Below are 26,602 nucleotides of genomic sequence, written 5' to 3' on the forward strand. Positions count from 1 at the left end.
ACAAAAATCATGTTCTGTTATATTTTTATTAACTTAATTACATAATTACCTATTTACGCTTAATGAATGTACATAAAAATTTATAATGCATGTCCATTAATGTCCATTAACACTACCAATGGTCTAATATCATCATAAGGATTTTGAATTTAATTAATCATAGAAATTAAACACCTTTAACAAGTAGAATGCAACTTTTGCATTTTACGCGATTTAATCATTTTTATCAAATTAACCAACCAATCGATAAAATTAGCTCACAAAATTTTCACACATCAAATAACATGCTGTAAATACCGAAAATAATATTAAAATAATTTTTTGACATCAAATTCATGGTTCTGAAACCACTGTTCTGATTTAGTTAAAATCGGGCTGTTACAACTCTCCCCTCTTAAGGATTTTCATCCCCGAAAATCTTACCAGTGAATAGGTTCGGGTATTGGTTTCTCCTAGCATCCTTAGGTTCTAATGTAGCTTATTCAACCCTGTGTCGATGCCATAATACTTTCACTAATGCAATTATCTTATTTTTCAGATTTTTGATCTCACGAGCTAAAATTCGAGTCGGTTCTTCAGCATATGGCATATCAGACTAAATTTTAACCTCGGTTGGGAAAATGACATGTGAAGGGTCGGATCGGTATCATTGAAGCATCGACACATGAAACACATTATGTATTTTCTCTAACTCAGACGGTAAAGATAGTCGATATGCCATTGGCCCAACTTGCTCAGTAATTTCATATGGCCCGATGAATTGTGGACTCAATTTCCCTTTCTGACCAAATCGCAATACCTTTTTTCCATGGCTACACTTTCAAAAACACTTTATCCCCGTTCTGGAACTCAATATCTTTCCGTTTCAAGTCTGCGTACAATTTTTGTCGATCCGAAGCTGCTTTCAAACTATCACAAATTACTTTCACTTTTTCTTCAGTCTCTCTGATCAGATCAACCTCGTGAATCTTATTTTTGCTGAGCTCACTCCAGTATAATGGTGTTCAACATTTACGACCATATAGAGCTTCGTACGGTGCCATTTTTATACTCTATTGGAAGATATTATTGTAAGCAAATTCAATCAGCGATAGATATTTCTCCCAGCTACCTTCAAACTCAAGAATGCAACAACGCAACATATCCTTAAGTATCTGAATAACTCGTTCAGATTGACCATTCATTTGCGGGTGAAATGCAGTGCTAAAATGCAGCTTTGAACCCAAAGCTTCTTACAATTTATTCCAAAATCGTGAAGTAAATCTTGGATCTTTATCCAAAACAATAGATAGGGGAACACCATGTAATCTCACAATTTCAGAAATATACAACTCAGCTAATTTATCAAGCGAGAAATATGTACGTACCAGAATGAAATGTGTTGATTTCGTCAATCTGTCAACAACAACCTAGATTGCATATCTCTTTTTCGAAAATAAGGGCAAACTCGATACTAAATCCATTGTTACTCTATCCCACTTCTACTTAGGAATCATAATAGGCTATAATAAACCTGACGGCACTTGATGCTTAGCTTTAACTTGACAAATCAAACATTTCAAAACAAATTTAGAGATATATCGTTTCATGTTGTGCCACCAATAAAGCTGTCTCAAATCGTTATATATTTTCGTGCTTCCTGGATGTACTGATAAACAACTATTGTGTACTTTGTTTAGAATCTTTTGAATGAGCTCAGAATTTCTTGGTACACATATTCTATCATGAAACATCAAACAGTCATCAGGCCCTATTCGAAACTCTGAATCAGAAGTCGGCTCACACTGAGCTCGCTTTGCTTGTAATTCATTATCAAATTTTTGAGCCTCACAAATCTGCTGTAGAAATAACGGTCTCGCTTTCAACTCGGCTACTATCGAACCATCATCGACAAAGCTAATTGTGTGTTCAAAGCACGTAAAGCAAATAAGGACTTTTGACTCAAAGCATCAGCAACTACGTTCGCTTTCCCCGGATGATAGTCAATCACTAATTCATAGTCTTTTAGCAATTTTAACCATCCCTGTTGTCGCAAATTCAAATCTTTCTAAGTCATCAGATATTTCAAGCTTTTTGTGGTCAGTATAAATATGGCATTTTGCACCAAACAAGTAATGACGCCAAATTTTAAATACGAACACTATCGCGGCTAACTCTAGATCGTGCGTCCAATAATTCTTTTTGTACGGCTTCAACTATCTCAAGGCATAAGCTACAACTTTACTTTCCTACATCAAAACATGACCTAGGTCATTTAACGATGTATCATTGAAAACTACGAATTCTTTACCCGACTCAGGCTGAACTAACACTGGTGCTTTTGTCAATAATGATTTCAACTACTCAAAGCTCTATTGACACTTTTCTGACCACTCAAATTTAACATCTTTTTGAAGCAATCATGTCATCGGAGTCGTAATCATCGAGAAGCCTTTCACAAATCATCTATAATAACCGGCTAGTCCTAGAAAGCTATAGAATTCGGCTAGTCTCAGAGGCTTCCAATCTATAATCGCAGAAATTTTGCTCAGGTCAATTCAGATACCAATTGCTGAAACTATATGTCCTAGAAAACCACCTCTCGTAGCCAAAACTCACATTTGCTGAACTTTGCAAATAACTGTTTATCTCTCAAAGTTTATAACACGATTTTTAAATGCTCGGTATGCTCAGATTCATCACGAGAGTAAATCAAAATGTCATCAATAAACACAACTACGAATTAGTCTAAGTACGGCCTGAAAATCCAGTTCATTAAGTCCATAAAAATAGCAGGTGCATTTGTTAGTCCAAAAGGCATAACAAGAAATTCGTAGTGTCTGTACCTTGTTCTAAATACAGTCTTTGGCACATTTGAGTCTTTAACTCGCAAGTGGTAATAACTTGATCTCAAATCAATTTTTGAAAACACTGTTGCTTTTTTTAACTGATCAAACAATTATCTATTCGTGGAAAAGGGTATTTATTCTTAATCATCACTTTGTTTAGCTGTCAATAGTCTATACACATTTTCATCGTGCCATTTTTCTTTTTCACAAATGACACTGGTGCACCCTAGGGAGAGAAACTCGGTCTAGCAAAACCTCTATCTATCAACTCTTGCAACCGAGCTTTCATTTCTTTTAACTCTGTTGGAGCCATTCTGTACAGAGCTACCAATATCGATGTTGTTCCCGGTACTAATTCAATACCAAACTCAACCTCTATGATAGGTGGTAAACCCGGTAACTCTTTGGGAAATACATCTAGATACTCGCACACAACTGGTACTAATTCAATCTTTATTTCTGTCACTTTCGTATCAAGTACATAAGCAAGATAACCTTCACACCCCTTTCTCACAAATCTCTAAGCTAACATAGACGAGATCATAACTAGCAAACTATTCAGATCATCAAATTCAATTCTAATAGTCTCATTATTCTGACATTTCAATTCAATTGTCTTTCGTCTACAATTCACTATAGCATCATGCATCGTTAGCTAATCCATACCCAAAATCACATCAAATTCATCATGTAACACCCCCTACCCGTATTCGTTACCGGAATAGGGTACGAGGCATTACCAGAGTTTACGAATTAATTTTTTAATTTTTTTAACTCAATATAACCCATTTATAGATATCTAACCTTCCATGCAATTTTAAACCGAGACCAATCCACATCAACCAATCCAATCTAACATATTTTCAAGATAGATTCATGCATATTTATAAGATAACCTCATCATATACCAAAATTAAAATTTGCTAGCCATACCAATTGATGACCTTACAATCATTTCACATTAACATTTACTATATTAGCTTATTCATGCCATTGATTTCCAAAATAAAGTTTCTTTATATACAGAAATCTTGAGGTTGATAGTGTGATGTGTCTTCAACCGAATCCGACCTCCGAGCTCTTAACACTACAAAACAGGGGAAAAGGAAACAGGATAAGCTCTTTGTGCTTAGGAAGCTCATGTAACAAGAATTATACTTACCTAATATTTTTAATACAATGCAATAAACATTCATATATCCATTCAATACATTATTACTTTAACATGCACAAACTCAACATTCAAGTTAGTCCAATAATTTCCATGTGTCAATAATATATATATACCATGATTGATGAGCTCATCAATACCATGATTTCCATTCCCTTATTATTTTTTCATATTTATCCCGTTGAATTTCTCGAAATTTTTGATAGATTTTCAGAGGTACACTTTTAGTGTACAATTTCCGGGTCCTTCAATTCATATTCATGTACGCATATTTCCATTTCAGAGAGCACAGTCCGCGAACCTCATTCTTACAGTGGGATTACCAGACCAGGCTAAATCCCCTGTAATATAAACTCATAGAGTATTATGGGGATTACCAGTCCAGGCTAAATCCCCTGCAATGACAATTACACTAATGAGCTTAGATTTGAATTACCAGTCTAGGCTAAATTCATACCCTAATTCGGATTACCCGTATGGGCTAAATCCATTTTACACATATTCTTCGAAGGGCTATATCAGTATAGGATCACCCGTCCGAGCAAGATGCTTTTTACCGTCAATTCCTTTTCAGAGATCCATCGAATTTTCCTTTCATTCAACCAGGATTTCTTCCCCTTTTATCAAATATATCAATGTTTCATCAATTTTCATACAATGAACATTCAAATCATATTCACATCAATAACATGCATTTCAAGCATTTAAGAATATAATTCAAGTTACACCAACTTACCTCGATACTTGTTCGTATGCACAAATCTACTAATCCCAAAATTTTTCTTTTCTTCGATCTAGCTTTGTATTTAAATTTTCTGGATCTAAATAAATAAATTTAATTATCAATTTAATACATTTCATATTCATATGCAACATTCTCTATAATTCCATTATTATTTATAGTTCATTCAAAGCTGTCTACTTGAGTCATAGTCACTAAATTATTTTTATCTTGAGCTACAGAACTCAAAATTAGGATCCAATAATTTTTCCTGAAACTAGACTCACATATCTTCTTACCATAAAATTTTTTATAATTTTTTGTTTAGCCAATAAGTACATTTTATTCTTTAAAGTCACCCCTGTTCTGCTGTCTGACAGTTCTGACCCTTCTTAACTAAAAATTAATTATCTCTTCATACAGGATTCAGATGATGTTTTCGTTTGTTTCTCTTGAAAATAGACTTATTCAGAATTTTAAAAATATAAATTTAATCCCATAATTATTTTTATTCAATTTTTTATGATTTTTAAAAGTCACAACAGGGGAACTCGAAATCATTCTGACCTTATCTCACAAAATTTATTATATCTCATGATTTACAAATCCATTGCTTACACTGTTTCTCCTATGAGAAACTAGAATTTAATTCCATATTTTGTCATCTTTTAATTCGATTTCCACAATTTATGGTGATTTTTCAAAGTTAGTCTACTGTTGTTGTCCAAAAGTATTTTAGTGCAAGCTGTTTATTACTATTATTCCCCTAAGCTTTTAATAAATAATAATTTCGTCTCTACTCAATTAGCCTCTCAATTGAGCTTGTTTTTCTCAATTAACACTTTATTCTATCACTTTAAACTACTTTATAACCTTTGGGAACCAAAATTTCAGCACTATATTTTAATTCCAAACATTTTCACAATTAGGTCCTAAAAATCAATTTCTATTGAAATTACCTAATAAAATCATCTCATAAACAAATTAAAGCTTCAATTTCATGCTATTTCATCATAAACTTACAACACTCAACCATGGTGACTTTCAATTTCATCCATGAAATCAAAAACTAATGAATTTAATAATAGGACCTAGTTGTAAAAGTCTTAAAAACACAAAAATTATAAGAAAAAGGCAAGGATTAACTCACTTGGTGCAAAAATTATGGAATACCAGCTTAAAGAACCCCTCCTATGGAATTTTGGCTAAAGATAATGAAGAGAAATGAAGAGAAATCTAGATATTTCCTATTTCGTTAATTATGCAATATTCTAATTTTGCCCTTAAATCATCAATTTTCCAACTGATTTCATGTCCTTGCCGTCCAGCCCAAATAAATTTTGGGTTTAACTTCCTTTTAAATCATTTCTCATTAGACACATAAGCTATTTAATCATTCTAGAAACTTTTACACCTTTTCTAATTTAGTCCTTTTCATTTAATTGACTACCCAAACATTAAAATTTCCTAACGAAATTTTAATACCACATCACTAACATTTCATAAATATTTATAAAAACATTTCTGACTCAGTTTTATGAGATTGAGATTGAGATCTCGATACCTTGTTTTTACCCGATTTATTCAATAATTTCTTTTTCTAACTAACCACTAAATCGGTAAAATTTTTCAATTGATATTTTCATACGATTTTCCTATCATATCAATATTCATGAAAAAATATTAAAATAAATTTCTCTTTAAATCAGATTTTTGGTTTCGAAACCACTGTTCTGGTAACCTTGAATTTAGGCCATTACATATTAAATGGCAACAACATCAGATTAGTCAGAAAACAGAAATCTCGATTCATTAACAAACAATTCTTGCATACTTTTTCAACCAAAACACATTTGCCTAAGGGGTTCGATACTCTAAACACAAATTAAGTAGACTCTACAGGCAAAGTCTTAGTAGATATTAAATTCATACATATATAAGAATGAGTTGATCCTGGATCTATCAATGCAATCACATTAGTATCATAGAGAGTGAAAGTACCGGTGGTAACATCTGGAGATGACGCTTCTTCGCGAGCGCGAATAGCGTAGGCTATAGCAGGTGCTTTGGCCTCAAATCTCATAGCTGAATCCTTTATCGCCCCTCTACTACCACTTACATTTTCAGCAATTCTAGGTGGTCTACCTTTATTCGACGTGTTACTTAGTCTCACATTCTGAACTTTATCTTTCTCATCCAGCTCAGGTCAATCTCGGATGAAGTGATCTAGCGAACCTGATAAACATATTAATTTGAAGTAATCTAGCGAACCTGATAAACATATTAATTTACATGATTCTTGTGCTTAATTTGGTTTATTTTTGAATTGATCTCTGCTTAATTGGTGTTTTTATGATTTAATCTTATCAGGGATGCAATTGGTCAAAAACGAGCAAAAAGGGGCCAAATTGAAAGACAAATTGTTGAATTGGGGCTAAATGAAAAGGATAGAGAAAACCAAGGATTTATCATATATTTTGACTTTGTAAAAAGCTAAAAATAAGAAGATATTATTTTGTTTTATTTTATTTTATTATTTATTTTTATTTTTATTTTATTTTATTTTATTAATTTAGGTTAAGCTATTTTTCTAAACCCCATATATATAAATAGGGGCTTTTAGTTCTTAGAAAATCATCCCATTGTCTTTACATTTCTATTTCATTTTGGAATTGAATTACTCTCTCTATTGTATTTCCTTCTTTAATTTGGAATTGGAATATCATTTTTTTTCTCTTCAATTTGACATTACAATTTGTAGCTTGTCTCCAATTTTTTGTTTCTTTTCCATAATATGACCAATTGCTCTCCAAGTCCTTTCCATTCATCTCTTCACCATAATCATTAATCTTCTTTCCAAGCTCATAAAGTATGAACAATTTCATGCTTAACTAAATTCTATCTTAGCTTTAGTCCGGTGTTCTTTTCGGTCAAGAATCGTGAGATTCGTACTCGCACTTAAAATTCGTCATATCGATATTAATTTTTTTCCTAAGTATCGGGATAGACCAATCATCCTTTAAAATTAAATTCGATTTCAAGTCAAAGTGCACATTGGGTTGGAGTCGTGTTTGCTTACAGTTGGATATTCTAGTCTGTCGTGCTGTATTCAGATTTTCGAGAAAAAATCGAGGAAGAACTGATCGGGTTTAAACGACCCACACGGTTGAGGCCGTTAATTCGAGTTGAGTTCTTCAGAATGCAAAGCTGCCGGAATCTTGAATCGGGAACACGTGTATCTTGGTTAGATAATCGACAAGGGTTGGTTTGCAGGTCGTACCGGAACCAGCTACTAGAGGAAGAATTGGTGGTTAGGACGTTCTTAATTGCTATAACTAGCTTATCGATCGGAGGAGAAGATTAATTTTCGAGAATCGATTCTTGATATGAAATTGACCGAGTCTAAGGTTAAGGCTTATTTTATCTGTTGCGAAATTTTGAATTTATTTTCTAATTTATTTAATTAATTGTTTTTGTTGTTTAAATTATCTAGTTTCTAAACATTTCAAAAAAAACCCCCGATTTAATTTTATTTCTAATTTTTGCAGGTATGTTTTGAGTCGTGGGCACGACTTTAGCCACAACGCTTGACACGAAATTCTGTTCATAAGTAAAATGCGAAATTCGATTAGAGTACCAATCCTTGTGGATTCGACCCTACTACCACTCTTACTACTATTCAGAGTATTTAGTAGGAATTATATTTGGTGGATTTGACGCCCATCAAATTTTGGCGCCGTTGCCGGGGATTGGGGATATTTTCTAACTTTTGTTTGTCTACCTTATGACCAGATCAGAATCGAGAAATCTAGAGTTTGAGCCAAAAATTGAGAAATTGGCCCGACAACTACAAAGAGAAGCCAAAGACGTGGTAAACGGCCAAATCCCGAATTTGAAACCATATCTTACACCGAAGAAATTTTTGACGAACCAGACGAGATATCCGAACAGACGATACGTCAGCTCGAAGCGGCACCGGATGAACAACAAGCCTTATGTATAACCTATCCAGTAGGGGGAACGCCGTTCGAGCTAAAGTCAAGTTTGATCCATCTACTGCCCACTTTTCGTGGACTACAAAATGAAAATCCGCACACCCACCTTAAAGAATTCCATATGGTGTGCACAAGTATGAAGCCTCAAGGAGTAATAGAAAACTCAAATCAAACTTCGTGCTTTTCCGTTCTCATTAGCTGACTCTGCTAGAGAGTGGCTATTTTATTTACCTCCGGGAAAGGTCAATACATGGTCTGACATGTCTTGTTTGTTTCTTGACATGTTCTTCTTTGCAGCTCGGGTGGCCGAACTAAGGAGGGACATCATAGGAATCCGTCAAAAGGATACTAAATCGCTCTACGATTACTGAGAGCGATACAAAAAGTTGTACGCAAACTGCCCACAACATGGACTGACTGAACAGTCACTCTTGCAGTATTTTTATGAGGATTACTCCTGATGGAGATGAAGATGATAGATGCTGCAAGTGGGCGGCACTAGTAAATATGACTCCCCAAAGAGCGAGAGAGTTGATTTCGTCCATGGTTGCTAATTCTCAATAATTTCGACCGGCCACAGAACCCACGAGACGGGTTCATGAGTTAAGTTCTCTATCTCTAGAAGATAAAATTGACAAGTTGACTAACTTTTTTCAAACTTTGCTTATAGATAAGATGAGCCCAGCACGGTTGTGCAGAATTTGCGCTAAGCCAGACCATTCGATGGACTCATGTCCGATTTTACAGGAGGATTCGACAGAATAAGCAAATGTTGTAGGAAACTTTCTAGGACCACCCCAAAGACAATATGACCACTACTCGAACTCGTATAATATGGGGTAGAGAGATCACCCGAATCTCAGTTATGGGACGAATCCGTGGTTCAACCAACCGTTTCAACAAAGGTCGTCGCAGAATCAACAGACACCACCCCTAAAGTCATCTTTGGAAGCCATAGTGGAAAAGGTTAGCCAACAGTACTGAGAAATTCCAACAAAAAACTGACATGCATTTGCAAGAGTTGGACAAACAAGTGAGCAAACTTGTGTTCACGATTAGCCGTTAGGAGTCCCAAAGTAAGTTGCCGTCTCAAACTGAGCCAAATCCTCGACACAATGTAAGCGCTATAACATTGAGGAGCAGGAAGGTTTTAGAGCCCATACTTGTCATGAGTCGTGCCCACGAAACTGGTCAAAATGAGAAGAAACTTGATACAAAGGCTCCAGTAGAGTTAGCACCATAAAAGTCATTTGCAGTACCACTTCCGTTTCCTAGAAGACTTGTCCAATGGAAGAAGGAGCGAGACGAGAAGGAGATCTTTGACACCTTTCGAAAGGTGGAAATCAACATACCTCTTCTCGATGCGATTAAGCAGATCCTACGATACGCAAAATTCCTAAAAGAGTTATGCACAAGTAAAAGGAAACTTCTAGGCAATGAAAAGGTAAGTGTCAGAGAAAATGTCTCTGCTGTTTTGCAACTGAAAATACCGCCCAAATGTAAGGACCAAGGTATGTTTTTCATATCTTGTAAAATAGGTAGTGTCGGTAGTAAAAAAGCAATGTGTGACTTAGGCCCATCAATTAATGTTATGCCTTTGGCAATTTATAAACTACTTAACGCGAGTCTTTTAAAGGAAACATGTGTGATTATTCAGCTTGTAGATAGATCCGTAGTGCATCCGAAAGGAGTGCTGGAAGATGTTCTTGTTAAGGTAAACGAAATGATATTTCCTGTAGACTTTTACATCATCGACATGAAGGATGACAACTCAGTCAATTCGTCTGAGATACTTCTTGGGAGACCATTCTTAAGTACTGTACGAACGAAAATTGATGTTTGGAGTGGAACATTTACCATGGAATTTGACAGTGAAGTGGTTACGTTTAAAGTTTATGAGGATATGGGACATCCCAATAATAATTCACAAATTGTGCCTTGCAGGAATGTAGATCTCGATGTTAAGCAAGAGGAATTATCGATGATAAAAAAACTAATTCATGAAGCTGTCATGAAAGCCTCGAAATTAGAGATGAAACCGTTTCCAGAACGTACAATGATTTCGATAGAGAAAAATGCAAACTTGGACGGAGAAGCTCAAAGACACCTTAATCCACTAATGATAGGGGAATCTAGGAAGGGCTTCAAAGATAATGGGCAAAGGTCGAAACTTTTCTGCAAGAACATTCAAGTGCACGAGATGGAAAAACTAAGTCTCAATGATCCAAACGGATAACATTTATGGTCGTCGAGCTAACGACGTTAAACAAAAGCGCTTTTTGGGAGGCAATCCAAATTTATTTTCATTTATTTAATTTTGAGTTTTAGTAAGATTTAGGTTGTAAATAAATAAATTTTTATTTAATCCAGGGAATTCGTTGTTTTCAAGAACGTAATGGAGGTTTTCTAGAAGTCGGATAATGATAGTGGTGTGGGTACGCCGTGCTAAATGCTGACAATTATTTCCCAACACCGACAACATCTATTGAAACACATGGGAAGTATTCTTAACCTTTCTCTTTGCTTGTTGTTTGAGTTGCTAAACTTTATTGCATATAACACATGCTTGAGGACAAGTATAGATTAAGTAGGGGGTTGGATGGTAAATATGCATGATTTTTGCTACATATCTGTCTTTTGCATGTGTTTAATCTTACGTTGAAATCATTCGATAGGTTATGTGACATTGAGCCTTTAAATCTCATACTTAACTAATTAGAACAATTGGGCATATTTTGAATTAAAATGTTCAAATATATAAATTAGTCGACATGTGTGATTAAAAGTTGATATATGTAGCTAGGTTTTTTTCGTATGAATTGATTGTTTGGAAAATTATATTTGCTTGTGCATAAATAAAAAAGTAAATAAATGAAGGTTCAAGTTATGAGTGAAGTTTTGAAAACGTGACCGGATTGAGTAACTGGGGTAAGGTGCTTGGGTTGTCATCTTATCTCGCGTAAAAAGGTTCGAGTAACAAGTCGATCACTTATAAACATTCCGCTAACTGAGCCTTTACACAAAAAATAAATAAATAAATAAATAAATAAAAGATTGTTTGAACTGAGTAACCGGGATAGGGTGCTTGGGTTGTCATCCTAGTTTGCGTAAAAAGGTTTGACCACGTCAATAATTTTATTCTTCTAATGCGTAGTTAATTAATAATGCCTTGCAAATTATTGGATTCGAACTCAATTTAATGAAATTATTTAGTACACATATTTCAATTTTATGATACTTGTTGATCAAACTTTATATCTTGAACTTTTATTTATTTTTGCCTAAGTTGTTTACATTAATTATGTATGCAAAAAAGAGGCTCGATTTTTAATAAATTGTAGAATAAATTTTAATGTTTGAAAGAACAACATGCTTGAGGGCAAGCATGAGCTAAGTAGGAAGAGTTGATAAACATATTGATTTACATGATTCTTGTGCTTAATTTGGTTTATTTTTGAATTGATCCATGCTTAATTGGTGTTTTTATGATTTAATCTTGTCAGTGATGCAATTGGTCAAAAACGAGCAAAAAGGGGCCAAATTGAAAGACAAATTGTTGAATTAGGGCTAAATGAAAAGGATGGAGAAAGCCAAGGATTTATCATATATTTTGACTTTGTAAAAAGCTAAAAATAGGAAGATATTATTTTGTTTTATTTTATTTTATTATTTATTATTTATTTTTAATTTAATTTATTTTATTAATTTAGGTTAAGCTATTTTTAGTAAACCCCGTGTATATAAATAGGGGCTTTTAGTTCTTAGAAAATCATACCCTTGTCTTTACATTCCTATTTCATTTTGGAATTGAATTGCTCTATCTCTTGTATTTCCTTCTTCAATTTGGAATTGGAATATCATTTTTTTTTCTCTTCAATTTGACGTTACATTTTGTAGCTTGTCTCCAATTTTTTGTTTCTTTTCCATAAAAAGGCCAATTGCTCTCCAAGTCCTTTCCATTCATCTCTTCACCATAATCATCAATCTTCTTTCCAAGCTCATAAAGCATGAACAATTTCATGCTTAACTAAATTCTATCTTAGCTTTAGGCTGGTGTTCTTTCCGATCAAGAATCGTGAGATTTGTACTCGTGCTTAAAATTTGTCATATCGGTATTAATATTTTTTCCTAAGTATCGGGATAGACCAATCATCCCTTAAAGTTAAATTTGATTTCAAGTCAAAGTGCACGTTGGGTTGGAGTCGTGTTTGCTTACAGTTGGAGATTCAAGTCGGCCGTGCTGTATTCAAATTTTCGAGAACAAATCGAGGAAGAAGTGATCGGGTTTAAACGACCCACGCGGCTGAGGCCGTTAATTCGAGTTGGGTTCTTCAAAATGCAAGGCTGTCGGAATCTTGAATCGGAAGCACGTGTATCTGGTTAGATAATTGGCAAGGGTTGGTTTGCAGGTCGTACCGGAACCAGCTACTAGAGGAAGAATTGGTGGTTAGGACGTTCTGAACTGCAATAACCAACTTATCGATTGTAGGAGAAGATTAATTTTCGAGGATAGATTCTTGATATGAAATTGACCAAGTCTAAGGCTAAGGCTTATTTTATCTGTTGTGAAATTTTGAATTTATTTTCTAATTTATTTAATTAATTTTTTATGTTGTTTCAATTATCTAATTTCTAAACATTTCAAAAAAACCCGATTTAATTTTATTTCTAATTTTTACATGTACGTTTTGAGTCGTGGGCATGACTCTAGCCACGACCATTGACACGACATTTTGTTCATAAGTAAAACGCGAAAGTCGATTAGAGTACCAATCCCTGTGGATTTGACCCTACTAGCACTCTTATTACTATTCAGAGTATTTAGTAGGAATTATATTTGTGGATTCGACGTCCATCAGAACCACATTTGTAACAAGCTTTATTACTTTTATTCCAACATTCTCCAAAATATCGTCTCCCACACTACTGACACTCGGGTTTGTTTTCTCTCACACTACCAACACTCGATACTGATTTAGCTTGAGCTTTAGAACTTGAGTATTGTTTTCTACGATCTCTGTTCGAATATTTGTTTGAAGCATTTGGGCGAGCATACGAATCTCTGGATTTTTTTATGAAGATTGATGCGGCTTACTTATTGATCTTTTTCTCAAGTCTCTAGCTTCTGAATCTGTTTTTTTCCTTTCTTTGCTAAGATTCTCAGCTTTACAAGTCTTTTCAACCAAAATGACATTCTTTCAACTCTAGAATTTCGACTAGTAGTTTTATATCTTCGTTCAAACCGTCAATGAACCGCTTACATATAATCTCTTTGGTAGAAACATATTCCCTAGCATACTTACTCAACCGTACAAATTCTCTTTCATATTCTATCACGGACATTCAGCCTTATTTTAATTCTAGAAACTCTTTGTGCTTTTGATTGAGAAATCTTTGACTGATGTATTTCTTTCGGAATTCGAATTGAAAGAACTTCTAAGTTTCCCATTCTTTCGGAACCACAGATATCAACGTGTTCCACTATTGATACGCGGTGTTTATCAGCAAAGATACAACATATTTAATACATTCATCAGGAGTACAAGACAATTCATCGAATACTCGAATTGTATTTTCAAACCAGAATTTAGCTCTCTTAGCATCATTAGCAGTAGCCCAGAACTCTTTAGCCCCATATTTACGAATCTTATCTACTGGCGGCTTGTTCAACCGTATTAGATCTATAACTTGATGAACAATAGGTATTTATTGAAGAATAGGTAAGGATGGAGGTTGTTAAGCAGCCAGATTTGTACGAATATATTGAGTGAACCATTCGTTCATCATTTGGAAGAAGGCTTCTTTAACTTCTCCTCCTTAACTGCTCGTCATGGGTCTAGAATCAGATGGCGCTGTCCCTTGTGCGGGAGCATGCGCATTACTCTCAACCTCATCGGCTATAGCTCAATTAGAATCCATTACTATATGAAAACATAGTTTAAAACGTCAAAAGTCATCACACTATCTCAGTTTATATATATGGCATGTATAGCTAGACTCACATACACGCTACATTAGTCTTAGAATCGACTAAACCATAACTCTAATACCAATAAAATGTAACACCCCTAGCCCGTATCTGTCGCCGGAGTAGGGTTACGAGGTATTATCGATCAATATACATCATTTAACATACATAACTCATACATTTATGCATTCATACTCAAATACTATTTAATCACAAACACATTGTCCCTTATAAGGGCCTACGAGGCCTCAAACATGCGTTAGAAGTGATTCGGGACTAAACCGATAATGTATGAAAATTTTGAAAACTTAGAAATTTTTTAACCATACAAGGGTCACACGTTCGTGTGCCTCACATAGCTCCAAACACGCCCATGTCTCAGGCCGTGTGGAAACAGGGCATACATACTGACTTGTATCAAACGGCCAAGGACACGCCCATGTGCCAGGCCGTGTGAAAACTGGAGGGTAAACTGACTTGGCCACATGGCCGACCACACCCCCGTGTGTCTAGGCCGTGTAACTCACTGACTTGATTTATAAGCATCATCAGGGGACACACGACCATATACCATGACCGTGTGTAGCATACGGTTGAGACACACACCTGTGTGGACAAAAATAGGCCATTTGCAAGGCCAATTTGCCACCCCAACTTCAACGTACCTACACAAGGCAAAATGTACAATTTCCATACACAAAGGGAAGCCAAAATCAACCCTAATTCATGCAAAATTCATGCTATGCAAATACAACCATTTCACTTACTCAAATGTATACCAAAACAAACCATCTCACAAGGCATTATAAACATCTTAAAAAAGTTATTAACAACCATTTCTAATAGCCAAACACATCAATATTAACATCATTTACAAGCCAAATCTCATGGCTGTAATCACAACCAAAATGCCACATCTAGCCTATACATGCCAAATACCATAAACGTATAATCCAAAAGTACCAACTTATATGTTTGATCGTGCGATGATGTTCCCGACGACTCCCGGATCCGAGCTAGCCTTAATTCACTATAAAATATAGAAAAATAACACGAAGTCAGCTTCATAACTTAGTAAGCTCATATGTGAATAACTTGATTCATCGAATAAATGCAAATCAACCAATTACACGTGACAAAATCATATACACATTAACTATACCATGACAAAACCAATTACACATGAGCTGCAACGATTACAAAAACATAGAAATCATCAAAAATCGAGCTCAAAACACTTACCTATTAAGCTATGAAGATGTTGAACCCTAATATGCATAAAAATGGTGTTTTTCATCTTGGAATTTCGGCAATGGCAAAGAGGATGAACAAAAATCATGTTTTGTTATATTTTTATTAACTTAATTACATAATTACTTATTTACCCTTAATGAATAAACATAAAAATTTATAATGCATGTTCATTAATGTCCATTAACACTACCAATGGTCTAATATCATCATAAGGACTTTAAATTTAATTAATCATAGCAATTAAACTCTTTTAACAAATAGAATGCAACTTTTGCATTTTACGCGATTTAATCTTTTTTTTTCAAATTAACCAACCAATCGATAAAATTAGCTCACGAAATTTTCACACATATCAAATAACATGCTGTAAATACCGAAAATAATATTAAAATAATTTTTTGACATTAGATTTGTGGTTCTGAAACCACTGTTCTGATTTAGCTAAAATTGGGTTGTTACATATAGCCCTATAAAACGACGTCATTTTGGGCTTAAGTTTCGGACGCCAAAATGGCGTCATATTGAAGCGTGACCCGAGATCCGACCCGAACCATGCAGGACCCAAGCATTTTTGACATGGGGGCTACTTATTCTTTTGGTCCTTCCGCCTTTGCAGCTCGTTTCAATTTAGTCCCTTTCCTTTTTAGTTTTTTTATTTTTTCCCTACAATTTTTACTTGTTTATGAATTGGCCCCTTGACTCAGCGCCGACCCTCTGAGGAATGACGAGTGTCCTTGAGTTTGGGACAATTTCCCATTTAGTCCCTGTTTCTTTTCACGCATTTTATTTTGGTCTTTTATTCTGTTTTATTACTTAATTAATTTATTTCTTTATAATTTTCACTTTTAATTTTGATTTTAATTTCAATTCAATCCTTATTTTATCTTATTTTACCCTTTATGGACCTGTTTATATTATATTATATTTTTTTTATTATCTCCTTACCCTTTTTAAACATTCAAAATTTATGTTATTTAAATTCTCCTTTTACTGTACTTTTTATTTTTAATCATTATTATCACTATAATTATTTGTTATTCATATTAATATTATGATTATTGTTATTATTATTATAAATTGACATTTTCATCATTATGGTTGCATTATTATTACTCACTAGCATAGCATCTTTATTTTATCTTTTATTTATTTGTTCATTTTTTGATGTATTTATTTGCGTATCATTTTAATATCATCATTTCCTTTTTTACCCATTACTATATTATTTCAATTTTGCCAACATACATACTGTATATCGTATTAACACATATTCATCCATTTTATTATTAGGCTTAGGTAAATTAAAAAGTATATCGTTTTTTTTTAAAAGAGTTGCATTTACTTTACCTAACGAATAAGAAATGTTAAAAAACTAAAGCAAGGTTCGTTATTTTTTGGAATTAGGCTTCTTTCTAAAACCGAAGTAATTGAATATTTATTTTTTTTTAAAAAAATCTAAGTAATGATCGAGGATTTAAAACATCGTGTCCTAACTCACAAGGTATGATCTTTTCTCCTCGATTAACTTGAAATAAGACATTTGCGTGAAGATTGATTTAGGAAAGCGATATTTCAATAAATAAAAAAACATCATGAAAAGAGGGATTGTATTTTGAATTTTCTTCAAATTTTTAATTCTTGACACTAAGACATCAATTAATCAATTAGATATCAATTTAGGGCATTATGAGGGTGTTAATCCTTTCTCGTGCGTAACCGACTCCTGAATCCATTTTCTAGATTTTGTAAACCAAAATCATCGTTTTAGTAAATCTAAACTTTTATCAAAATAATCAAATTATAAGGTACTCCGATCACACCTAGTAAAAAGAATTGGTGGCAACACTCATTTTTATTTTTTGAAAATAAAAGTAGATGTAATCTTATATCCGGTGAAGCATACAAGTATTATTCCATCTCTACACCTCATTTCAATTGCGTAATTATTTTCATCTTTACATTATTATTATTATTATTATTAGCAATGTTGAAATTGTTGTGGTCTTGCCGAGAGGGGAAGCAGTGCAAGAAACAGTTGCAATGATTAATTTGATGACATATTTTTATTGCCCATATGCTGCACAATTTATGTTCTAAATATGGAATAAGCCATGTCATTGCCAGCAACAAACAAACTCTAAACGTTCAAGCCACATTGTTTCAACCTTCATTTATACGTTTTCATTTTTGTAATTCTCCTTACATTTTGGCTGGATTTAATTTTTTTATTATTATTATAAAGAAGCTTATACTTTGGCGAATAGATAACATCCTGCAATTTTTATATAAAATAATTTGATCCAAATTTAATCCCATTCATTTGATTTTAATATCTAATTATTGTTATCACTAGACAAATCTAAAAATCATTTGGAGTGGTCCAACCTTACTCGTCTTCTTAATCAATAATAAAATATATTATTTTACTTAAATTTAATTAAAAATATATACATATTAATATATTTATTTTATTTTTTAATAATAAATAAATTTAAAAAATTAACTCAAGTCAAATTTAAATAAAAACTTTAGAACTTTTTTTCAAAAAATGACCGGAATCCGAACACCGCCCCTCCTTAATGAGATTTAATATTATTTTTACTTACTGCACTTACGCTTTTTTTAATCGATTGTAATAGTAATTTATTACCGATTTATAATTTGGTAAAATATTTTGTACTAAGAGTTAAATTATATTTTATCCTTTTTACTTTAAAAATAGATAAATTAATTCCTATACATTAGATAAATAGTTTTTTGTTAAAAGTTTCATTAAGTTTTATTGTTAAAAACTAGTATGACTGACAAAATAATCAAACGGTATAATGATTTGTTTTTAATAGTAGAAATAGATAGAATTTTTAGCAGAAGGATCGATTTGCTTTTTAATTTAATATACAAAGATTAATTTGCTCATGTTTTGAATAAATAGAACAAAATACAATCTGACTCTTAATACAAAGGCTTTTATAGTACTAATTAAAATGTATTATGATGAGGATTTGACCCATATAAATTACTTTATTTTTTTAGAATATGTGAATTTGATGTAATTTTACTATTTGTAATTATATTTATATATATTGGTTGGTTGGTTGATTTATTTTTACGTTAATTATTAATCAATAAGGATTTACGGAAAAATTAATTGAATTATTTAAAATTTAATTGCACTAATATAATAAGTCACATGATAGCTTATGTGTACTTTATTACATATGTGATAATTTTTTTAAAAAAAATTATGAACTTCTTTTGAAGCTAGTTCAATGTTTAATATATATATATATTAAAAATTTCGTGAAGTATAAGTGGATTGTTACTTGAATTACCGCATTAGTATTGGTAAAATTTTAACAAGATAATCATGTTTCTGTGTAAAAAATTACTACTTAATTAATTTTTAAAAGTTAAAGGATCAAGAAAAAGAATTTAGGTCAAATTAGCAAAAAAGAAAACACACGTAGTCATTATACTTGATTAATAGTGAAATAATGAAAGTAGATTATTCATTTGTTTACATTTAAGACTATTTATGTAATTTTATTAAAAAAATAATAAGAAAAGAAAGCATAAGAAAGTTTAAATTGACCTAACTTCAAATTTGATATTTAAAATTGGAGTCAAATGAGAGAAAAGGAAATAAGGAAAAAGAGATGAAAAAGAAATGAGAAGAATGTGGCGTGTAGTGTTTGCTTTAACGGTGTACATCATTACACGAAATCTCCACCTTTCCTTTTCCGTTTTATCCTACAATCCAAAGCAACACAGCACAAATCTTTTTCTGTTTTTTTGATACAAAAGCAACGCAACCTTCCTTCTCACACTTTCAGGTTTGTGTGACTAACGCTGTCCAATTTTAAAATAATAATCACAATTTAAAATAAAATATCAAATTCAAATATTATAATTTGGAAGCATTTTTTAAAAAATTGACCCATTCGTATCATCTTTCATTCTTCAATCGGCTCAGTCTCATAAATAGTTTATTTTTAACATTTATTGGTAAATTAATCCGGATAAAAAGTGTAATAATGTGGCATTAATAATTAAAATTAAAAATATACGGTTATATTTAAAATAAAATAAAATAAAAAAGAGTAAGAAATATGGAGGGGGTAAAAGGCAAATACTCTTGTGGCTTTTAAATAAAAAGCTATTAAGAATAAATTTATAAAATGGTTTTTAATAGTAGAAAAATACGAATGAAAACTTGAGTAGTGTAATACCAAGATATATTAAGAAGCAGTTAGAATAAGGTATTTCATCATTATATTAATTTAAAAGAATAAAAAAAAACCTATTTTGTCTATGCCTCTAATAACATGAGTCTCACTAATCACCTTCCAAGGTGGCCAACAAGCTTTACTGTCTTCAATTCAACCATGTATTACTTAGGCTCCCTTTGGATACAAAAAATCTCCAGTTTCAGTGCGTTTAGACTATTTTTTTGAAATCAATCGCACTGATATTGGTGTTTGGATTTTACCCATTGCCGCACTGGAGTCTTCTCATCATGCTGTAGTATCAGTGGCGCCACTGGAGGTTCTACATGCAACAAGAATTTGTAATTCCATTTGAAAGATGGAAAGTACCTTTTCATCCATGCTTTTTACTTTTTCTTTTATCCTTTTACATCTAATTTTCTATTTAAGAATTTCAAATAATATTATTAATTTAATATATACAATCTTCATATTAAATTTAATAAGTATTTTTTATAATTAAAAATTAAAAATTATTTATTATTTTAAATTATTTATAATTAAAATTTCTAGTAATAATGAAACTTGTTATGTCTTATGTTATTATATTTTTTAATTAAAAATCATCTATTTAGATACTTCAAAATTTGATCTAAGTATAATGTTACTATTTATGAAAATAATATTTATCATTGTTATAAAAAATATTTAACTTTAAAAAATTAAAATAATTATCATTTTATCTAATAAATAATTTAAATTAATTATATAATTCATTAAAATATTGAAAGATACATTTTAATATTTTATTAATTTAATTTATAAATTCACATATTTTAATAATTTAAAAAAAGTAAAATAATTTAAAAACTTCTATTATATATCAATTCTAATCTGATGTCCTTAATAGTCATTTTTTATTCTTATCTCACCGCTACAGCTGCGTTTGAATCCAAACACACACTCCACCATTGTTTCTAATCTCACCGCTACAATATCCAATCTCACCGCTACAATATCCAATCTCACCGCCACCGCTGTTTTTAACCTCACCGGAGGTAAACACACCGCCCATCCAAACTAAGCCTTAATTTCTCTATCATCAAACCTTTTCATTGATTTAAACATTAACAAGCTCAACTACTCTCATTCTCTATTTTCTTCAGGATTTGCACAACACTTATTTTAATCTTCAAATTCTATTTATCTCAAATCAACTCAAACCATTAGTTTTTATATTTTAATTTAAAAGAAATTCAGCTCTTTAAAATTAAAAATTATTTGTTGAAGTACTTTAAAATTTTAAATTAATATAGATAAAATTATACTTTCATCTTTTTAAAAAATTATAAAAATTTGATTTAATTCGTATTAAAATAGTGAAATTATTTTTTTAAATATTGTAAAATAATTTCAACTTCCTTCAACAAAATTCACTCATAAAATGCATAAATATAATTTTTCAAGGAAGCATAAATATTTTTATTATTATATTTTTTATTTTAGGTTTTGATTTTTTTATAATCTTATTGATATTTAATTTATTCATAATATCAAATTCATCTAAAAATTTATAATTTATAATTTATAAATATAAAGATTATATTGGTAAAATTTTCATGAAGGTCCTTATATTAAAAGTTAAATTATATTTTGTTCTCTCTATTAAAAAAATAGATGAATTAATTATTATATGTTAAATTAAGGAGTAAACTAATCATTTTGTTAAAAAATTCATTTATTTTTACTTTTAAATACTGATGTAGTTGATGAATTAACCAAGTAGCATATGGCATATTGCGTATACCTTATATTAATATATGGGAACTCATTATTTTGATTGTATAAATTAATAAAATTTTAAATAAAATAACCAGTTTAATCCTTAATAAAATACTATCTAACCCTTAATACAAATGTTTCCAAAAATATAAATAGTTTCATCACCAGTATTAATATTTATAACTTTGTATCGATATGATTACTTTGAATTTTTTAAAACATTCCATTTTTATGGTATCCATATTTTGATCCCGATAATGGATATAAGGAATATAAATATATGATAAAGATATAAAAAATATAAATCAAATATCACCCCTAAATGAAAAAGGAAAAAGAAAAAAGAAAATCAAAACTACCATTCCTCGTTTAAGTTAAAGTGAGACTGTCAGTTACCCCACTCTTTTCTTGGAAAAAAAGTTTGTCAGTCTCACTATATATTCCCATTTCCCTTGCTACTTTCTCCTCACTTCTCTCTCTAAAAGAAAAGAAGCGGAAAAACCAAAAAAATGGCGAAACCCCAACTTTTATTTCTATTTTCCTTTTCCCTTCTCTGTCTCATATCTTTTTCCGCCGCCGATTCCTCCATCATAGACGACTTACGTCTAGCCGGTTCCAGTTTCCCGTCGGTTCATGCAAAGAAGCTGATTAGGGAGTTGAATTTGTTTCCTAAAGGGGAAGTCAATGTCGTTGACGAACATCGGGTTTCGTTGCCGGAGGGTCCCAAACTGGTGGAGAAGCGGTTCAAGTTCCCAACTTTGGAAGTGCCCGGTGGAGTTTCCGTTGAGGATTTGGGTCACTATGCTGGGTATTACAAGCTTCCTAACTCTCATGATGCCAGGTAAAAGAAGAAGAAGAAATACCATTTCTTTAATTTGGGTCATTTTCTTAGTGTCTTTCTGTTTCATTGGGTGGGGGGTTCGGAGGCCGTTGTGTTCTAGTTATTTTGGTATCTTAATTAGTGAACTCAATGAAGTGCACGATCACAATGTTTTCCAGTTTTCAGCTCCCTTCTGATGTTGCTAATTAAACTTTAAAACTGCACATGCATTCTTTATTTAATGTTCTATTATCGGTTTATACTTTATCCAGTCAATGACTTTTTTTTTTAATTAGTTAAAGAGGAAAATACTAGGTAGGATTTGGGAACTTTGATTTCAAAAGATGGATCTGGATTTTTGAAAAAAATGTGTCTGATAAAACACATAAACATAACATCCATGATTATTTCTCAAATTCATGGAGTTTTTAGATGCTTATTTAGTGACAAGTTTGAAGTTCTTTTAGATATTTGGCGATTTTAAGTTCCAAGTTTTTATATCTTTCAAATATATTATCATATTGAATCTCAATTATTTTATTTATGCTGATCTTTCTCATAAATGTATATAGCAAATGACATCCAAATCGAAATCTTCAATTTCATCTTCCTAATCATAGCATTAATTAACTACCTTTGTAGTGCGTTAACATCTTGTTTTTGACAGAATGTTCTACTTCTTCTTCGAATCACGCAATAGCAAAAAGGACCCTGTTGTAATCTGGTTGACTGGAGGGCCAGGTTGTAGCAGTGAATTGGCTTTGTTTTATGAAAATGGCCCTTTCACAATTGCTGATAACATGTCTCTTGTTTGGAATGAGTATGGTTGGGACAAGGTACTTTTCTTCTTGATATTTTTCCCTCTCTAGCATTTGGTATTTGCGCAATTAATGATTAGTTTCTAATCTTTCTGATATTAACGTAATATTAAAAAGCTTTAACTTCGAGATACTAATGAGTGATGAACCTTTTTTTTTCCCTTATTTCTCCTATTTACCATTTTGTATTGCAGGCTTCTAACCTTCTGTATGTGGACCAACCTATTGGTACTGGCTTTAGTTACAGTTCTGACCGAAGGGACATTCGTCATAATGAAGATGAAGTTAGCAATGACCTATATGATTTCTTGCAGGTGTCTATTTATCTTGGAATATGATTTTAGCTTAAGTGTTAGCTATCTACTGAATTATTTATAGTCAATAGTGTGAAAATTTGTTGTTTTGACTGGGCTTTTTCTTTCTTTTATTATGTTAGGCATTCTTTGCGGAGCACCCTGAGTTTGCAAAGAACGACTTTTTTATAACTGGAGAATCATATGCTGGGCATTACATTCCAGCTTTTGCTGCTCGAGTCCACCGTGGAAACAAAGCCAAGGAGGGAATTCATATAAATCTAAAGGCGTGTTACTAATTATATGATCTTTTACATGTTACTTTCTAATTTCTTGAAGCTACAACTTGTATGGAATTATTTCTTTTTGCTTACTTCAACTTCAAAGTGGTTAACAGGGATTTGCTATTGGTAATGGCCTGACTGACCCTGCAATCCAGTATAAAGCTTACACAGATTATGCTTTGGACATGGGGGTAATTAAAAAGTCTGACTATGATCGTATCAACAAGCTGGTCCCAGTTTGTGAAATGGCAATAAAGCTTTGCGGTAATTTTGCATCGGAAATTGCTTTGTCTTGCCTATAACTGTATAACATTCTCTAATCTTAGCCCTGTTGTTTCAAACTTATAGCTTGGATATAGCGGTTGATAGTTTGTTAACGGTTTTTCAACTTTTTATTCTAACTTATGAATATATATCTCAGCTTAAACCATTGCTGCTTATCTCCTGAACGCTTTTTCCTTTTTGGAAATGAAAAAATTTTCAGGCACTGATGGTACAATCTCTTGCATGGCTTCATATTTTGTCTGCAATAACATATTCAATGGCATCATGGCACTTGCTGGCGATACAAATGTAAGAGACATGAATTTCCTTTTTTAAAATTTGATTTGCTGTCTTGATTGGGGAGGAGGCAAGAACCATGGCTTGTCATCTTTTTTACAATATTATTTTATTCAGTTATTTGCTTTGCTCAGGTGGCACATAAAAATTACCTTTTAATACTTGGAAACACATTGATATTATGGAATATCTGCATATATGGTTTGTGCTCACTCTTGTCTTGGTTATAATTCTTGAAAAGTAGATCATGCTTCATTTCCTAGCAGTATTGAACTATCTTTTGTATAAAATGTCTGGAGAAATGTTTTTCTGTAAACAATGGAATTTGCCTGATGGGAAAAGAAAAACAAGAGAACAGTTTTATTAGTGATAGAGTAGGGCCTGATATTGATCTTTATGTCATTGATGTTATTCTTTTCTCTAAATTTCCATGGAAAGGATACCTCAGCAATTCTTCCCATTGTTAAACAAACCTATTATGAGCTGCTGATGTGATTCTTTGAATGAAATTTGAGATGCACTAATCTTTTCCATCTGCAGTACTATGACGTTAGAAAGAAATGTGAAGGGAGCCTTTGCTATGACTTCTCAAACATGGAGTCATTTCTGAACAAGAAATCTGTTAGGGATGCCCTTGGTGTTGGGAACATAGATTTCGTGTCCTGCAGCCCTACTGTGTATCAGGCCATGCTGGTTGACTGGATGAGGAATCTCGAAGTTGGCATTCCTGTTCTCCTCGAGGACGGAATCAAGCTTCTCGTGTATGCTGGGGAATATGATCTTATCTGCAACTGGCTTGGTAAGTATTTTCTGTTTCATGTTCTAGGGGTAAGAGCATGTCTACGTTATTTGGATTCAGGTCGAAATGTTAGATATGAGTGTCTCATATGACTATTTTTTCCACAAGTTTTTTCGCGTATTTGAAAGGTCTTTGAAAGGTCATATCCTCATAACTGTACGTTATTTGTATGGATTGGATATGAGTGTCAAACATAATTATTTCAAGAAAAACGAAGAGTTAGAGCAACACAGGAGCATATTATCGAACTAATTACTTAGTGATTTATAGTTGGCCATATTAATGTGCTTTAACAGGCAATTCAAGATGGGTTCATGCAATGGAATGGTCTGGTCAGAAGGAGTTTGTAGCATCTCCTGAGGTTCCTTTCATAGTAGACGGTGCAGAAGCCGGAGTCTTGAAAACTCATGGAGCTCTTGGTTTCCTTAAGGTCATCTCTCTACCAACCTGTCTATTTAATCTATAGTTATTTCAATTAACTTTACAGTGGTTCTGATATAACTACATGATATTCAAACAGGTTCATGACGCGGGTCATATGGTTCCTATGGACCAGCCCAAGGCAGCATTGGAGATGCTGAAAAGGTGGACCAAGGGTACACTATCCGACGCCAGTGATTCAGAGAAACTGGTTGCCGAGATGTGAGTTCCATTACTTCAGTGCCAGAATCAAATCTTGTTAGCCTTTATAATGGGAATAAGCATAGTGTAAAATATCTGGACTTTCTGCATAGTTTCTTTGAGTACCTGTAAATATTTCCATGGGGATGCAATAGAATCCTTGTCTTCATGTTCATGTTGTTGTTGTTATTTTTTTTACCTTGAAAAGAACATTACCTACTGATATGAATCAAAGAACTTTTGTTGATAATAAATTTGGATACAAATTCGGATTTGGATATGAATTAGGATATCTAAAATTACTTTATTTTTGAAAATTTTTATATTTAAGATATTTAACAAATTCGATTTCCAATAAATAATACATATAATTTGGGTTCAGTAATATTTAAATTTAAATTTAATGTGAATAATAAATAGATTCAGATTTTAAATGAGTTGTTACTATCTGCCCCCGCCGGTAATCTGAGCCACTAAAGGCT

At 32.5% G+C, this 26,602-nt stretch overlaps 1 protein-coding gene across 1 annotated transcript; it reads left to right on the forward strand.

The window, feature by feature from the left end:
* Window positions 1-22,286: 22,286 nt before the first annotated feature.
* Window positions 22,287-26,374, forward strand: LOC107957407 (serine carboxypeptidase-like). Its single transcript, XM_016892920.2, has 9 exons — window positions 22,287-22,765; window positions 23,412-23,580; window positions 23,757-23,876; window positions 23,999-24,142; window positions 24,253-24,403; window positions 24,624-24,712; window positions 25,241-25,499; window positions 25,796-25,929; window positions 26,020-26,374. Exons 1-9 carry the CDS (start codon window positions 22,434-22,436, stop codon window positions 26,143-26,145), a joined length of 1,524 nt encoding a protein of 507 aa, XP_016748409.1. The 5' UTR covers window positions 22,287-22,433; the 3' UTR covers window positions 26,146-26,374.
* Window positions 26,375-26,602: the final 228 nt, after the last annotated feature.

This window comes from Gossypium hirsutum, chromosome A05 (genome assembly GCF_007990345.1).
Source record: "Gossypium hirsutum isolate 1008001.06 chromosome A05, Gossypium_hirsutum_v2.1, whole genome shotgun sequence".
Lineage (NCBI taxonomy): Eukaryota > Viridiplantae > Streptophyta > Magnoliopsida > Malvales > Malvaceae > Gossypium > Gossypium hirsutum.